This window comes from Phytophthora infestans, genomic scaffold (genome assembly GCF_000142945.1).
Source record: "Phytophthora infestans T30-4 supercont1.4 genomic scaffold, whole genome shotgun sequence".
Classification (NCBI taxonomy): Eukaryota; Oomycota; class Peronosporomycetes; order Peronosporales; family Peronosporaceae; genus Phytophthora; species Phytophthora infestans.
The window spans coordinates 3030388-3047927 of record NW_003303755.1 but is presented as its reverse complement, the minus strand read 5'-3'; the positions used below and the strand labels follow the sequence as shown (position 1 = coordinate 3047927).

Below are 17540 nucleotides of genomic sequence, written 5' to 3'. Positions count from 1 at the left end.
AGTCGCGTAACCCTTCGATACCATCCTTGTATCGCAAGCGTTCCAAGCAAAGCGCCTCGGCACGCCTACGCTTCGAAGCGTTCAGTTGGGTGTTAGCCAAAGCTTGACGGACCACACTCTGGGGAGCCATCGAAAGCAGCGGGTTATCCTCTTCACACAGACGCAGGGCGTGCGAAATCACACCGGTCACTACGACGAAGAGAGGCCCCAGCAGGTCCCAGCGAGTCCATTCGTAACAGTAGTCGTACGTCACTAGCAGCATAAGTCCGATGGCAACACCGATAGGTCCTTGTAGGACGAACTCCACTAGGTCGTAGAGGCTAATAGGTACGAACAGCACCAACGACAGGCACAGCAACGCGACCCAGCAGACGAACTCGCCAACGCCATAACAACGAAGTAGAGTAGCCCGGCTGGCTTCCCATGAAGCGTTCCAGTAACGCTTCGCAGAGTCCTTGGTGTCCACGAGCACGTTAGGTAGGTACTCGGCGAAGGTGACCTTGCATGCCATCCACCAACTACGGAGCATCCTCCCATAAGCACCGTATCTCGCATCCTCGTCCTGAAGGACCCAGGTAGGGGCGTTAAAGAAAACACTCCAAGCCGCGAAAGCGTACACCGAACCGCGTAGCTGGCGGAGTTCACGGTCTTGCAGAGTGTGTCGGTAAGAAGAGGCACACTCTCCACAGATTTCGAGGTTCATGGATAGAACGCGCCAAACCTGCGTCAGGAACACCCACCCGACGCTCCTAATGGGAGTCGTCAACACCCAGGCGACGATCACGCTGGTGTATACTGGCCATAGCTCCCACCGCGCGTATTCCAGGACGAGGCTTGCTTGAACCCCCATTCCTTGTGAAGAACTTTCACAAATGAGAAGAAGACACGTCCGACTCCGCCGTGTACCGTCCCTCCAACTGCGTGGTCATCGCCCATCAATCGTTCACAGTCGACACCTGGGAGAGGGTAGTCGATAACCAACGGCGAGGTTCTCGAGAAACGCCAGAGACGGCAACCAGTCGGTCAATTTTCCGCCTCATTCGGCAATTTGCCTCCCCGCGACGCAGACGCCAACACCCGACGACCCGTCTCCCAGCACCAGCACCAGCGGTATGGTCGGCTCCGGCGATAAGGATCGCTACAAGAAACTCCGTGAGGTCGTCGAGGAGGAGTCCTCCGACTCGTCCGAAGGAACGCCTCGGCCGCAGGACTCCGCCGCCGATGTCTGCTTCTGGCTGGCGATGCGCGACGTGCTCGCCATCAACGAAGGAACTGTGGGGATGGGGATACTGGACGAGATAGCGGCGGCCATCATCCAGGGCAGCGGTAAGGCCAGCGAGGCCTTGACAGGTCCAGTTATGATCCTGCCTTCGCCCTCGCGACGGCACGCCCGCGGAAAACCACCACAGGATCACCGCTTCGCTAGAGTCCCGCTCCCTGCGCCACAGAAGGCTAGACCGGGCTCGGGAAAGAAGAAGACGCAGGGCTCTCAAGGCACGTCGTCGCAGGGGCGCAAGGACCGGTCTTCCCCTCCCTTCGACTTACCATTCGAACTCGCCGACAGGACTCCCCCGCGGGTGCGCCGCGATCTCGAAGAGATATATCAAGAGGCCGTTTTGCTCGGGCTGGAGCCGTTCATGATGGCTTTCCCGTGGAGAGGGTCCGTCCTCTGGTACAGTCCCTTCGATTTTCCCTTAGTGCACGTAGCGCATTGGCGCTTCTGGAACCGGAACCGCGCCCGCTTCTGGGACTGGCAGCTCAATGCGCCTCTCAAGAACTCCAGCGCTCGCCGTAAGGCTAAGATGTTGGCTCTCGTGGCCCGCGTGCGCTTCCTTAGTATCTGCATCGAAACGTGGGGTTACTACGGCTTTCTTGAACTGTTCGAGAGGTGCACGAGCCGGCGTCGTTTAATGTGGATGGGCGGGCAACCAGGCCGGAACACTCCCGATGCCAAGTCGTACCGGGGCCCCGTGATCGATAGTTTGACTCGCCTATATCAGCACGACCAAAAAGGTTACGTTCGACGCATCCGGGGCGCTCTGAAGCCTTTCGGCATCGACGAGGGCGGCTTTGCTACTATGATGGAGCTCTTACTCCACACGGGCGCCCTGGATCCGAACAGCGCGAAGGCAGACAGTCAGCTCTCGGATCGCGCCTTGGCTCGGGTACTTCACGACGTCAAGTCCAAGGCCAAGCACGCTTCTCATTGGGTTGGAGATCTCTCAGACGGGGTGTGGCACGCTCTTACTCACTGTCCACGTCTCAAGAAGTTGGAGGTCAAGATAGCCCGCGAACTCCGCGATGGGACGCTCAAGGCACCTAGGATCGCTCCCTTCGATTCCTCTGAAGCTGATCAGGACGGGTACGCACCGCTCGAGCGTACCAACGGAACCTTCACCGCGTCTTGGGCAGGGGTCGAGGAAGAAGACGCCGAATCGGAGGACGAAGAGTCCGAGAACGAGGACGACGGACCCGACGGAGTTGACGGCAAAGACGCACGGGGCTACGAACCCTGTTCGGACGAGAGTGGGGCCGGTGGCAAGCGTCCCGTCAAGCGTCTGCACTTGTCATGTTCTCCTCCTAAGTCGAAGAAGTCGGCCAAGCGTTCCACGTCACGCTCTCGTTCACCACGGCGTTCGTACAAGCGGAAGAGTCGCTCGCGGTCGCGCGAGCGTTCACTGACGCCCGAGCGGCCTCCTTCCCCCAAGCGCGCAAGCGGCAAGCGCAAGGCTAGCATCTCGTATTCGGAGCGATCGCGTTCGCCTACTCCTGTAAAGAAGAAGTCCCGATGCGCACTGTCGCCCAAGCGCTCTCGCCATCCGTCACAGTCTCGGTCACGATCGGCGTCTCCGGAGAAGAAGAAGTCGAGGCGCACGCTTTCTCCTAAGCGCCCGGCGCCGCAGTCCAAGTCTTCGACCAAGCGGGATTCGGCGCAGGCCATTCGACAGCGTTCGGCTTCTAAGTCTCCTCCTTCAAAGGAAAACCGGGCGGCGGGGACTGCTCCTTCGAAGCGCTCCAAGTCACGATCGCGTTCGGCCTCGCCTGCCAAGAAGACTCGACGCGCGCATTCGCCCAAGCGTTCGGCATCGCCGGCGGGGTCGTCGTCCAAGAGGGGAACTTCGCGAGTCTCGCGTCGGCGTTCGTCTCCGAAGCGTTCCCCACACCGTTCGCTCTCTCCGCCTCCTGAGACGAAGAAGCCCGAAGAGTCGCCAGACAAGCAAGCAGCGGAAACTCCGTCGGCCACCAAGAAGAAGTCCGAGGATCCCGAGGAGCGTGCCGAGTCGCATTCACCTTCGCCTAAGAAGGCTACGGTGTCTCCGGACCGTTCGTCGTCCAAGTCGCTACCATCGAAGAAGTCAGCGTAGTCACGCTGTCCAGCGTTCCTTTCCCACGCCCGTAGTGATCCAGACCGTCCCAATTAGAAGCGGGTAGGAGAAGTAGTGTCGTTTCATAACTAATTTTTCGTTTTGTTTTTCTTCCAACAAGCCCCTTGTAGAGTTCATCTCGCGTCCGATGACTTGTTGGTCTCTCTTCGTAATGCATGAGGCTTGAAATCGTTTCGTAATATCCAGAAATATGCAAAATAAAAGTAGGGAGTGTTTCACTGCACACTCCCCCTCAAGACTGACTTTAGAGTCCACCGTGACTCGAAAGGCCAATCTCACTCCACTACTCTTTAGAAGAGTAGTTCATCTTCGTCCACAGCGGCGTTAGCTTCTTCCAGGCGCGCGCTGCGGCGAAGTTCCGGAAGCCCAGCCTCCTTCCTTCTCGTATCTTCGAACGCGTTAATCAGAGTGGCGTAAGTAGGCAGTAGAGTATTTCTTGGTCTCCATAAAGTCTCGTAAGTCGCCAATAACACTAGGAACTGTTCCTCCCGATTCTTCTTGCGTCTCGCAACGATGTCTATCACAGGGCAAGGCACACCTGTCAAAGCCGTCTCCTCACCACCAATGAGCAGTCTTTCCACGTAACTAGTGGAAGGGAGATCACCTTCGGTCAAAGGACCGTCGTCATCCAAGCTGGGGTTGGTCAGTACTCCCTCCGGCACTTCAGACGGGAACGGTCTACTTCAGCGTCCACGGAAACGCTTCAAGCGGTTGACATTGATGGTCACCACTCGGTTCGGATGGGTAGGAAAGGCTATACGATAAGCGTTTTCACCCACTGTTCCCACCACACGATAGGGACCATGCCACGAGAAGGCTAGCTTGTTGGTCGTTCGTTCGCCACGTCGAGCCCTGAAATACTGGTACACCCACACCGGGTCGCCTTCTGCGAACTTCACTGACACTTGACTGCCCAAACGTTGTTCGTGCCGACCTTGAGCTTTCAGAAGTTGGCGTTCTACCATGCGTCTAGTGTCACGGAAAGACAAGAACAGTTTCCGACGATAGCTAGCGACCTCGTTGCTCTTCCACTCGTTGTTCGTATTGAGGAACGCTAGATCCAGAGGCAATACTGGGTCTCTACCATAGAGACTGAAGAAGGGCGAATCCCTCAACGCCTCATGATAGGAAGTACGGTAAGCAAAAAGTACCCGCGGCAAGTACAAATCCCAGTCGGTCTGCGACTCGTTGACGTACATTCGTAACATTCCCAAGAGCGTACCATTAAAACGCTCTACCAGTCCTTGCGTCTGAGGATGATAGGCAGCGCCAAACAGCTTCTTGATTCCGAGAGTCTCGTAGAAAGAGCGAGCCAATCCCGAGATGAAGTTGGAACCTTGGTCACTGAGCAGCCGCTCAGGAACACCATGGCGGGAGATCACTTCGTTCACCATCACTTCCACGAACGTCACCGTATCAAGCCGAGCCACCGGGAACGCCTCCACCCACCTAGTGAAGTAGTCCGCGAAGACCAGAATGAACTTGTTACCTCTAGGAGTAGCCACCAAGGGGCCTACAGCATCAACGACCAACAAGGAGAACGGTCCGGATAACTCTTGCACAGGCATCTTCTGCATGAGACCATTCTTCCACGGTCGATAACCTTTACCACTTCCACAGACAGTACACTCCCGAACGTACTCAGCTACATCCTTCTTCCAACCGTGCCAATAGGCATGCTTACGGACTCGATCCATCGTCTTGGTAACTCCCACGTGTGCCGATAACACATCCTTATGACAGTGGTGAAGAACGGTTGAGATGAACGGTAGCGGAATCACGGGCACTTCGAGGTTGGACGCGGGTCCAGCTCGAGCCTTCAGGTGTACTCGACGCATCAAAACACCGTTCTTCACAGTGTAGTTAGGAGCCATCAGTAAGACCTTCGTCCGTAGCTGGGGATCCAAGGCGAGAGCTCCGTCGTTCAGGAACGCGATCATCGCCTGAATCCAAGGCGTTCTCTTCTGCTCTTCTAAGAATCGAGTCTGCTGGAGTCCGAAAACATCGACCGGGGACACCAAGAGCTGTTCCTCGGGCTCGTCTTCCTCCGCAGGCGCGACAGGGTCAGCACTCGCAGCGTTCTCGGTACCGGACTCTACCACGACGGGGTCTACACCGGGAGTCGAAGACTCCCCGACTTCGGCTGAATCCGGCTGAGCGTCGTTCGCATCGTTAAGCAGATCCGACATCGAGATAGCACTGATCGTTTGAGAGTGAAGCCGAGATAGACCGTCCACGTGACCCATGGACGTCCCAGGTTTGTGGAACACCTTGAAACGCAGTTGAGACAGCTCCATCGCCCACCTTGCCAGTTTAGCGTTACTAGTACGGTTAGTCTCGTTGAAAACCCAGGTCAACGCCTTGTGATCGGTATACAGGTCGAATTCGCACCGGTCCAAATAGCAGCGGAACTTTCGAGAGGCCCAGACAATTCCCCAGCATTCAATCTCCGAGGTGCCGTCCTCCTTGCGAATCCAGCTCTTCTCGGATCCTACTAGCAACTTAGAAGCGTACGCCACCACTCGCTCTCGCCCATCGACAGTCTGCATCAAGCACGCTCCAACTGCTAGCTTCACATACAGCTGGAAGCGTTTCGAGAAGTCAGGATACACTAGGATAGGAGGTTCCACCAGTTTGCGTTTCAGTTGTAGGAATGCTGATTCACAGTCTTCGGTCCAGACGAATTGAGCTCCCTTCATCTTCAAGCGTTCGATCGGAGCCGAAATCGCAGCGTACCCAGCAATGAAGCGTCTGAAGTAGCTCGTCAGGCCCAGGAACGCTCGAACCGTATGCAGATCGTGAGGTCTCTGGACGTGCATCACTGATTTCACCTTTTCAGGGTTGGGCAGTATGCCCGAAGGAGTGACGATGTGTCCCAGGAACGCCACTTGGTCCCGGGCCCACTTGCACTTCTTCATCTTGAGCTTGAATCCAGCGGATCGGAAACGTTCCAGTACTTGCTTTAGCCGTACTAAGTGAGTAGGGAAGTCTTCGCTGAAGACCACACAGTCATCGAGGTACACCAGACATGTTCTCCCCTGGACGTCAGCGACTACAAGAGCTTGCGCTCCACGGTAGACACGAACATTAGAAGTGATTCGAGACAAGTAGCATTCTTCGACGCGAGGAGAACCGATCGGGAACACCTCTCCAGTGTCCTTCAGCGTCACAGTGTTAGCGTCCAGATCTACCACGGCTCTGAATTCCCGTAGAGCGTTAGTCCCTAGGATAGCATCCACGTGTAGAGTATCGACGACTGCGAACGGAATTCTTCTCTCGACGGACCCTAGCGTCACCGGCAGGTCAATGACACCTCTGATGGAAATAACGGATCCGGACACTCCCTTCAGGCTTCCAACATAGGGCATCCTTGGAGCGTGACTTAGGCCTAGGCGAGCTAATACGCGGCTGTGCACCAGACACGCTACTGCTCCCGAGTCGATTAGTAGTTCCGCAGGAGTGTCTTCTATGAAACCCCACGATAACGCTTCTACTCCGCCAACAGATCCAATCACACGCTTGCCGTTCGGGACCACAAAGTCGTCATCTTCGGTCGAGGTGTCCGCCATAGAGTCAGGCACTTCTCGGAGACCAGGATTTCTCTTCGGAGCGGGTCGGTCGGCCACAACGCTCACGTAACCGTACAAACCATTTTTCGAGTCTCCCGACGAGCAGCGTGACCCAATAGCTTCGGAGCGTCGGCTGAAAAGAGATGAACAGTCAAAACTAACCCGTTTCGCGAGGGGTATCTTCTCAGGGTCAGGTTCTTTCGGACGACATTTGCGGCAAGGGGACCTCCGCTCTATGATCTTCACGCGCTGTTTGTCTCCTTCCTTCCTATATAGCTCCATGATTCTCCGCACCAGCAGATTCTCCAGCTCGACTGCAGACGGATCAAGGAAACGCTTGAGAGTGTCCCGAGTCCTGGTCTCAAGGTCCTGCTTCCATACAGGAACGCTTCCCTCTTCCATCAGTTTCTCGGTCCTCAACTCTTCAGGGCAACCGGGGCACAGCGATCCTTTCTGAATTTCTTCGGTCTTCACGAAATAATAAACAGTCTGCCAGATTAGAGCACGCCACCGCTCAGGCACTACTCCGTCAGAGATGAGAGCATCGTGGTCCTCCGCGGAAGCACCAGAGGGGTTACCCGGTTGTCGGTTGAAGTCTAAGGCGATATTGGTCTCGATCACGGTAAGGTCCACGACTTCCGGTTCCTCTGCAGGGGTTGATCCACTCGATTCAGGAAAGTGAACGGTTTCCACCTTAATCTCCTTGAGGGGACACACTTTGGGAATGGTTCCTCCTCCCTCGTCTCGGCCATCCGAGTCGGTCGTCACTACGGGATCGACAGTGGTTTCCACCTTAATCTCATTGAGGGGAAACACTTGGGGATCGGTTCCTCCACCCTCGTCTCGACCATCCGAGGCGGTCGCCACTACGGAACCGACGTGATCCGGGGGTTCTTCCTTGAAATTACGGTTGGCACGCTTGGCCGCGCCCGTCGAGGCCAGCGTCTTGCGATACCACTCCAGCCAGTATTCAGGGGTAGACAACCGTCCGGGTGAAGACTCACGAGTCCGTTCCAGTTTCTCCTCAGGAACGCCAAGAAGTGTACTGAGCTCGGCTAGGGACAGTTCCCTAGACCGTTCAGCGTTCTCCGCTTGTCTACGTTTCAGCTCGACCTCGTCCAGGGGAAACAGTCTATCTTCGAGCTCTTCGTCATATTACTCCTTCTCTTCAGCTGCTCCAATGTCCTTTCCTTCTTGTAGGGCATCCAGTTCCTCCTTCGAGAACACTCGCGCGTACGAAGGCATTATCTCGGGTTCTTCGGCAGCGGTTACGATCTCTTTAACGTCTCTCTCCGGGCTAGTGTTCTCTTCCAGGCTAGTCTCCGAGTCCGTTCTTTCTAGTTCAACGCTACCGTCTGGAATGCCTTCCTCAGCGACTATAGGCTCTTCCGGTTGGGTTTGAGCGAACACTTCTCTCTTTTCTTGACTGTGTCCGCTCCGACCCAGGTGACTCCTCGGGTCGTTAATGATGTTAGCGAGCTTACTCACACTCGACTCCACATTCTCGTAGTTATCCTTCACTATTGGGGCTCCTCGTTCCACTGCGTTCTCAGGTTGTAGTTTTATCTCTCGCAGGTAACACGGTTCCTCAGTTATTGTTTTCTCGTTGCGTCGGCCACTCATCTCGTTACTGTTACTGTCTTCTTCTTCGGCACTCTCTTGCACTGCACTTTCTCGTTCCACACTCCACTCTTGGCTTGCTCCGGGGACCATCGACGCACCGTCTCGTACGGGCTCGAGGGCTCCAAAGGTCATAGGTATTCCTTGCTCTACTTTTCCAGTTACACACTCTCTTTTTTCAGGCGATTCACACTTATCCAACACGGTGGGTTTTACTCCACCCAGCATAGGACGCACTTCATACCTCGCGGCCGACTCCTCCAAGGAGTTCAAAGTGTTCCTACTTGTGTCGTTCCATTGACAAGAGGAAGGAGCGACACTCCCTTCCCCTCCCTCTCGCCCCCATCACTGCTGTCGGGGCGCTTGTCCTTGGACTGGTGTAGACACTTGAGGAGCAGCCGTTCCAAGAGTCTTCAGAGACGCCTTCAAAGGACAGTCCGAAAGCAAGTGACCAGGTTCGTCACACAAGAAACACTTACGACCGTTCCTCGGCGGGTTGTTCCGATAACCGTTCGTAGGAGGATGTTCACACTCGACGCTGATATGACCCGCAGCCTTACAGTTAGTGCAAGTCGCCCTACCTCGGCGACAGTTGAGCCGGTTACATCCAAGAACGTGACACCTACCACACACAATCTGACCGTCTTGAGTGTACAAGTCCGGGCCATGACGAACGCCACGGAACGGGGTAGTAGGGGTGGTCGCGGCCGGTTGAGCCTGAGATATCGGAACACTCTGAGCAGCAAGAGAGTAAGCAGCAGCCACATTCATGGCAGGAGCCGGGTAAGCAGCAGCCAGAGGACGTTCCAGCAACTGTTGCTGCTGTTGCTGTTGTTGCACTAGCAAATTCTGGGTCTGTTGCATCATGTTCATCATCCGTTCCAAAGCAGAGTTCTCGGTGTGAATCGTCGAAGTGTTCTCGAACTCATCGTCGTGGTCAGAAGGGAGATGCATGTTCTTGAACAGTAACTGCGTTACAGCACCACGGATAGAGTCAATCATACTCCCGTCGAGAGCGGCTCTCCACTGCTTGTTTCGTAGTCCCGTTAGGAAGTACTGGTAGCGTATTTGCTCGTCGTAACACTGAGCGTCGTCACACAAGCCCGAGATCATGTCGCCCCACACTTCGGCGGACATTCCTCGAGGACGCTTAGTGCTCTGGAGCTTCTCGATCAGCTGCAACGGGGTCTGGCAGATAAACTGGTTATGGAACCGGGTCCGGAGAGTATCAAAAGAGTTGATACGAGAGTACGTCCACCAATCCTCACCAGTCTTGCCCTTCAGGCACTCGCGGAAAGCACTGAGACGAATGGATGCCTCCAGACCCACTGTAGCACGCTCAAAAGAGTCCCAGAATGTCTTCGCCTTCTCGACCGACGCTCCATCAGAGTAGAGCGGCTGAATCATGCGGATAGCGTTCCGGATGTTAGTAGGCATCCCGAAAGGCACCACTGCAGCCGACGGCGCGGGATGACTGTACCCAGAGGCGTAGTTACTGCCATAACTTCCGTTAGGGCCGCTCCAAGGAGCTCCTCCAAGGTTAGCCGACGAGTAACCAGGCACAGCGGTCCCGTATCCTCCAGACGGACCAACTCCAGCAGCAGAGGGTTGAACAGTCGGACCGAACCCACTCGTCGTCGGGGAAGTATTTACCGGGCCTGGACCTTGGTTAGGCTGAACAGTCGAGAAAGAGACGGCAGGCGCCCCTCGTGCTGGAACTCCTGGAGACACTTGGGACGCATGAGTTACCACCGGGGAAAACCCCACGCCTACTCCTCTGCTAGGAGCCTGGGCGTTCCAGCTAGCAGCTCCCGGCCCACTCACCCACGAACTTGGGGCGACGGTCACGGGAGTGCTTCTCTGCGTCGCGTTCGACGTGAGGAAGGGATCAGCTCCTAGTCCCACTGTCATCGGACTCTGGATAGTGTACCCTTGATAGGACGGTATCGCCATCCGGACTCTCGCGGGGGAAGGGGTCACTTGCCCGCCGTTCGGGGGCACATTTCCCGTGTTTCCAGTGTTCCAAGGCTGCGAGGGCTGCTGCGAAGCACCAGGGAGGCTCGCCGCCACCTCAGGAGGCGCCATAGATTGGAGCCATCTACACGCGTTAAGCCAGCCTTCAGTCGAGTCGGTAGATCCGGGTGGGAACGCCACGAACGTGTCAGGGTTCGAGTCTTGAGGCACCGCGGGAACGCTCGTCGAGGTGTCTCTCGGGACCGAGCTTTCTTCAATCCTTCCAGTACCCGCATCCGGGCCACTCTGACCACGTACTCGGACACCGGCACGCTGTACCATAGAGTGCACGGCCCCAATACCTTCAGTAGTAGTCAAACTCGGTCGGGAGGGATCAGTTAGGATCTCCTGCGGTCCAGCGACCGTTTCTTCGTCCCCAGACTCGTCGTAGACGTCTTCGTAAGGGCCTTGCGCGGAAGACATCTCAGCCCCAATGTTTCTCCGTCGAAGTAGTAGTAGTACACGCTCTTCTGCGAGTCTTCACTCAAACGAGACCTTCTCCAGCAAGCAGACTACCCTGCTTCTCCACCAAGTGTCCTACACCACCTCTAGGGTCGGGTAGTCCGCGGCTGTTTAGGGAGTACGGTCTCGAGTAGTGGCAGGAACGGTAGCACAAGATAACTTAATACACCAAAAAGCTTCTTGTTTGTTTCTCTCACTCAGCTTAGGCAAGAGGTAGTAAATGTAAGACTGAGACTAATGAACGAGGGCCTACCGCCAACTCGCTTTCCTATACACGACACCGCTTAAGTATATCTTGATCCAAAAGAGTCCTTCTCCATGACATCCGTCCTCGTGCGGCGACAGGAAGGTCCGAGACGCGGTCCTCCTTGCGCATCCGGCCTTGTCCCCAGCCACGTAAGACGATAGGAGGGAACTCGCACACCGTTCCAGTACTCCACCGTAGCGTTCCAATACAATCACACCATAGCTTCACCAGTCTCCTGTGCGAAGTGAGTGGGAGCTTGCGGGGTCAACGGGAACCAGCCTCCCGCCGTCGCAGCACGCTGACCTTCGCCGAGGTCCCTTGTCACAAAAGCCGGCCCGCCAGCGCCTGGCACGACGCCTACATTCCCGGGTACGGGACACTCAGGCACATCTAGTGTCGGATTGCGGTCAAAGGATCCCTCCGGGATCATCTTGAAGCCTGCGTAGTCCACAGGCATCATGGGCCAGTCCTCAGCGCGTGGGAAGTGCGTAAGACCGAACGTGTGCCACAGCACAATGTCCTCCCCATCCACCGAACGGTTACCCTTCACGTAGCTCGGAAGACCGGCAAAACCTGGGTGTTGATTGGGCATGTAGCCGGCGCCAGAAGCACCGGTTGACCTTCCGGAAAAAGTGCGTAGCCCGTAGAGCGGCCAAGACGGTTCTTAGCCTCGCTTGACGCAATACGCCACACTCGCCCCTTATCCATTGCAGCCACACGCTGGGCATCACTCGCATTTTTTAGCCGGGTCGCTGTGCGAATGAACGCGTTGCCATGCGGATTCTCGGGACTGATCGGCAGGCGCTTGGCTTCCAATTCATCAACGTGGCACTTGTTGCCGTCGATGGCCACATCTAAGCGTGCTGAGAACAGGTGCTGGTAAAATGGTGCGCCAAGACGAGGAGCCATCTCGGTCGCGTACTCGTACTCGCCCTCCGGTCGGCCAGACGTGAACACGATGCCCGTAGCCTTGCATTCCAGCTCGATTCTCCCGTCCAGGTAGAAGTACCAGTAAAAGCCATAGTCGTAGTTACCGACTGTCCCAAAGAATGATACCACAAAGCGGCGCTGGCGACGCACTGTACTGGTAGGCGGGGACGCCAGCACATCCGTGTGCTTCCGGAGCGTACCGAAGTCCTCTTCGTGCATGCAAACAGCGTTTTTAATCACAAACGGCTCGCAGAAATTATCCACGACCGTCACGTCCAAGTACTGGATCTTGCCAAGGCAGTCACAGCCCAGAACGAGCGAATTTGCGAGACGTCCGAATTGATACTCGCCAGCATCGAAGTAGTTCTGCCAGTCGTGAGTGGGTGAAGGCTCACCGTAGGGCACTACCATCTCAGACACCGATGCGCGGTTCAGAATCTTACGCTTGCGACCACGGTCGTTGAACGAAATGTCATGTAAGGTGAGTCCTTCACGGCCGTTGAAGCCAACGCGGATCTCCCAGTTCTGTCACGACACGACGTTGTCCTTGACAGTGAAGCTGGCACCTTGGGGTTGTTTGATGTGCAGTGGCTTCATGTCTGTACGCATGGGACCCGTAATCTTGGGGTCCAGGTAGTCGCCCGACTCCATCGGGATGTGAGTGTAGCCCGTATCAACTAGCTTTAGCACTTTACGGTTCGTCAGATCAGCGTGCGCTACGAGGCCGTCGATCGGATGGCCGTACATGGCATGTGTGATCTCAACTTTAAGAAAGCTCAAAACACGGATCATACGGTTGCCCTCTTCGCCTTCGTAGCCGAAGACACCGGCCGAGAACTGTTCACCACGGACCATATCGAGGTCGGTGATGCCCCGCTTGGCCAGCGCAGCAATGTAGTCCGGGTCAGCTTTGCAAATGGAGTCGCCGTCCCAATAGTCCTGATCCAAGATCGGGATCTGGCCGTCGGTTTTGGGATCCAACTCTACCTCCTTGACAATGCGGCGGGCCACGACGTCCACCACGAAATCTCGCGTGACGTTCGTAGTCTGGTCGAGCACCAACACTCCGATCTCACGAGGGATCTCCGTCAGCTGACCAGCTTCAAAGAACTTGTCCAGCGTGGCGTGATCGGGCTCGAACAGCATCACGTACGCGTAACGCATCTCAGGACTTGAGTACCCGGCGTCCGCGAGTACTTGTTTCACTGTACGTACTTCATCGGCAGTGACGGGGTCAAGAGGATGCTTGATATCCTTGCAGAGTGGGTGGGCACTTGGAGCCATAATGGCGGCGTGGTTGTGGAAGGGAGAGGTGCAGGAGGAAGCAAATCCGAAAATGAGAGACTCGATAGCGGTTGCTAGCGTGTTCTATCCGAGCCTTGCGGCCGCAGTTGATGTTGAGTTCTCTCCATCTGGACTCCATAAGCGCCATGAAAATGATGTTACGCATTTTCATCGCCAAACATGCATCGCATAAAAGGCGTCGAAGTTCCAATGCCTCTCAGAGAACTTTGCACTTTGCAGCGAAAAACGCAACATAAAATGTACTGCGAACTTACTGGTCGGCCATGAAGATGCAAAGATCAGTTCGCTGCCGCAAACCTCGCCGCTGTATACAATTTGGAGCACTTTGCAGTCACCAAATCACCTAAGACCTTCACTCCCACTTCAACCAATCGACCATCATTCCTACCGCTAGCGCCTCAATCCACATTTTTTGTTCAAGGCTAACACGATGTCGGAAGCGAAGGATAGCGTGGTTGCTTTACTTGTGCGCAACTGGTCGTCTTCAGAGGAGGACAGCAAAGACCACAGCGACGACATTGCTGTTGGTGATGCTCAGGCGATGGTCCCAGCTTCCCTTAACACCCCAAGTATCCGTAGGTTGCCTACACAGCGTATCTTCGGCGAAGGCGTGAGGTCGACGGATCAAGTCGCAGGCGATGACCAAGATAATCTGCAAGTACACAGTGTTTCTGCCATAGCAGGAGCCCCTGCTGCTTTTAATAATGCGTTGGTTTGAGGATCTAAAGCGTCAACTCAACTTGATGGCCGTCGAAGACGTGCTTTCCAAGACCTGCTTAGCGATCCTGTACAAGACTTGCATCCCGGTCCAGGGCATCAACTTTATGAGGAACGGCCTGCTGCTTCGGTTACTCTTAACGCCCAGCAACGTGCAAACCAAGCACGCAAACCGCAATCAATCCAGAACTGGGTAACAAACTTCAAAGCACAGGAAGCCGTGCTCGAAAGCTACTCCTACACAGAGGTGCATATAGCCCCCTACGAAAAGTTAGGAGCGCGTGTCGCTGAGGCTGCAGAGCACCTTAGAACGTCATGGGGCTATACGGCAAACCACCGGACGATTCAAAGCTGGGTCGAAAGTATGCTGAAGGAGCACGTGCTCCATGAAAGAGAGCATGACGCTGAGACCGGTCAAGAACATGAACGCTCGGCAATCGAGGTACATGTACTGGTTACAACAAATTTAGGTATAAAGCTTACGACGCTCTTGGTTGTAGATTCGTATCCGAGAGAAGCTCACTGAAATGGTAGAGCAGCAGAAGGATCATCTTGCGACCAAAACATCGAATGCGGCAAAGCGGAAGAGAGACGGTGAACTGCGTGACGCTGGCCTTCGTCATCGTGAAAATGTAGCCCGAACAGTTTATGACAAAGAGGTATCTGAGCTGGGAGGAAGACGTTTGGTGCTGACAGATGACGGTGCTGTGGCAGGTTTGTTGCCCTCGATGATAAAGACTTAACTCCTCTTAGCACAATTTTATTTAGCTTCTAGCGACGAAAGTGATGGTACGAGCGTCACAAAGCGGCAGCGCAGAAACCCCAAGCACCAGCTCCAAATGGAACGCTTACTTGAAGAAGATCGGGAGCAAACGGCAAAATTGCAAGAGCGCCGCCTTGATTTAAAGCAGAATCAATTCAATGCTGACCTCGAAATGCGAAAAGAGGAGATAGCACTCCGTCGACAGGAACTAAAGTTGCGTCACACTGAAATCCAGAACGCAAACCAACAGAAACTAACGGAGATGGAGATGAGACAGCAAGAGTTCCAGATGAGACAGCAAGAGTTCCAGGTTGAGATCAAACGAAAACAAGATCAGTCCAACAAAGAGTTCGAATTCAAATTGAAGAAGTTGGAGCTTATGCTGAAGGACAAAACGATGGCTGTCGACGCCAAGCAAAGCAATAATTAATCCGCTTGGAAATGAACACCACTGAGGTACTCCTCTAAAGTAGGAGGCGAGCACGAAAAGTAGTCCGAACTCTGGTTACGTACGTCCCCAATGACAGGTCAGGCAATTCGTAAAAAATACAGCCATCAGCCAAAATGCTTCGACAGGCATCGCTTCAATTCTCAGTTGACGTTCCCAGTCCAGAAAAGCAAAGTTTTGAGCTACTTGAGCGTAACCCCATTCGACAGATACTCGCACTTTAGCCATGCGCTTGTTGAATGCAGTCGCCCACGGCGTCAAATTTCTTCCTCGAAACATGGTCATCATGATGTTGTTGTTGGGATATGCCGAGTCCGGGAAGACAAGATACTCGTTCCGTCGAATGACGTCATGGCCATCTAAAAACGGCAAGAGATTTGAAGCTCGAAGTATGTATCCATCTCCGCGTCGACCGTCTTCGCACCGGTAGCAGTGAAGAATTAATCCTGACAAAATAAAAAATATATAACTCGTTTCTCAGTAGCAAAGCCAAAAGAAAATAATACCGTCTGGGGCTTCAAGGGTCTGGTACTTGAAGCAGTGATACTTCTTATGTCCGCTGAACTGGGCTTGCTGGTCATGTGTTGGTCTGCAGTTTGCAACTTTCTTAACGTCAATAATACTCCACACTCGTAACTCGTCCGGAACACCACGCCGTTTAAATGCCTGAACGTAGTTTCGAAGTCGTTCGGCCGTTGTAGTTCGCGAAAACAATATTTGTTTTTTTGCCGCTTTCAAAATATGATGAATCATGTAAATGGTCATCCGGCACAGAGCTGATTTGAAGCGATCGTATCGAGCCTGGAGATCCTCTAGAGTTCGTGGGTAACTCAACCTTTCTAACAAAAGGCAGACGGCTACACTACATGTTAGGAGATTTTGATTATAAAAACTACAGCTGTACCTTCAGTTGCTGAGAATCGATCTCCATGCTCTGGTGTGATGAGAACGTTAGGGACCCTTAGAAGTATCACCAAGCGCTTGATACCAGCGTGGTCAAAGCGAAAGCTCTTTCGACAATCGGTGTCAGACATTGCGTTGAGGTCGAACGCCATCATGGGTAGTGTTGGCAAGTCTCGATGTAAGAAGTACCCCAAGGAAACAGCGACACGCCAAGCATAGTCCCCACCATATCTTTGGATAAGCAGTAGGAACTGCAGTGCGTCCTTGACTCGAAGCACGCGGCTTTTTCCTCTCCACTGTAAGGCTATCACGATTGCTTCAAGCGGCGAGTAGCGCCGAAGAAGACGACGCATGACTCGTGCTGCATACAGTTCTCTCTCTTCAGGGACGTCATCCACGTCGATGTCGTTCGCGATGAGATCCCGCATCGTGTCTTGATCCCCGATTCCGCACTCGAAACGCGCTCTCAGGTGCAAAATACAAAGCACAATCGCTCGTAACACGTTTTCACTTTGCACTGCAATTTGCCCACGAACTTTGTGTGTACAAGGACAGTACATGGACATGCAGAAACGTGCGGTAGGTTCGATGCAAAGTGTCTGCAAACTGCAAGCCTCAAGTCTTGCGGCCGCAGTTGATGTTGAGTTCTCTCCATCTGGACTCCATAAGCGCCATGAAAATGATGTTACGCATTTTCATCGCCAAACATGCATCGCATAAAAGGCGTCGAAGTTCCAATGCCTCTCGGCGGTACAGCGACGGACAGAATGTAACTGCCGCCAAAACTAGCAAACTGTTTACACTGACAATCTGCCAATGCCGAAGAAAAGAGCAATAAACAAGGATGGGAGGAGCGTGCACATGTACATAAAACAACAGCATTTACTGTAATTAGCAAAATCAGGTGTATCGCACAGGGGTTAATGGTAACTCCAAAATCGGTAAAGTTAATATTGTGAAAATATCACCTGTAGACCAGTTAATATAAAAAATATTACCTAATATTTTCTTCTGAGACAATATGATATTATTAAATATCAACTTAATATTAGTTAATACGATATTATATTTTTCAATGATTGCGTAATCGGGCTACATTAACCAATCATATGTCGTTAACGCTCAACTTGCTGAAATATTACTAATCAACCATGAGAGGGACAATTGTGAGAGTGAC

General features: G+C 53.9%; 3 protein-coding genes across 3 annotated transcripts; all 3 read right to left on the bottom strand.

Annotated features, from left to right (window-relative positions):
* Positions 1 to 11508: 11508 nt before the first annotated feature.
* On the bottom strand, positions 11509 to 12446 carry PITG_03731 (copper amine oxidase, putative; the record flags this gene model as incomplete). Its single annotated transcript, XM_002906731.1, has 3 exons — positions 11509 to 11841; positions 11871 to 12334; positions 12428 to 12446. 3 exons carry the CDS (start codon positions 12444 to 12446, stop codon positions 11509 to 11511), a joined length of 816 nt encoding a protein of 271 aa, XP_002906777.1.
* A 37-nt stretch (positions 12447 to 12483) lies between these two features.
* PITG_03730 (copper amine oxidase, putative) lies at positions 12484 to 13511 on the bottom strand (the record flags this gene model as incomplete). Its single annotated transcript, XM_002906730.1, has 3 exons — positions 12484 to 12515; positions 12560 to 12715; positions 12794 to 13511. 3 exons carry the CDS (start codon positions 13509 to 13511, stop codon positions 12484 to 12486), a joined length of 906 nt encoding a protein of 301 aa, XP_002906776.1.
* A 1927-nt stretch (positions 13512 to 15438) lies between these two features.
* PITG_03729 (uncharacterized protein) lies at positions 15439 to 16791 on the bottom strand (the record flags this gene model as incomplete). The annotated part of the gene is made up of 4 exons (XM_002906729.1): positions 15439 to 15476; positions 15526 to 15906; positions 16114 to 16317; positions 16365 to 16791. 4 exons carry the CDS (start codon positions 16789 to 16791, stop codon positions 15439 to 15441), a joined length of 1050 nt encoding a protein of 349 aa, XP_002906775.1.
* Positions 16792 to 17540: the final 749 nt, after the last annotated feature.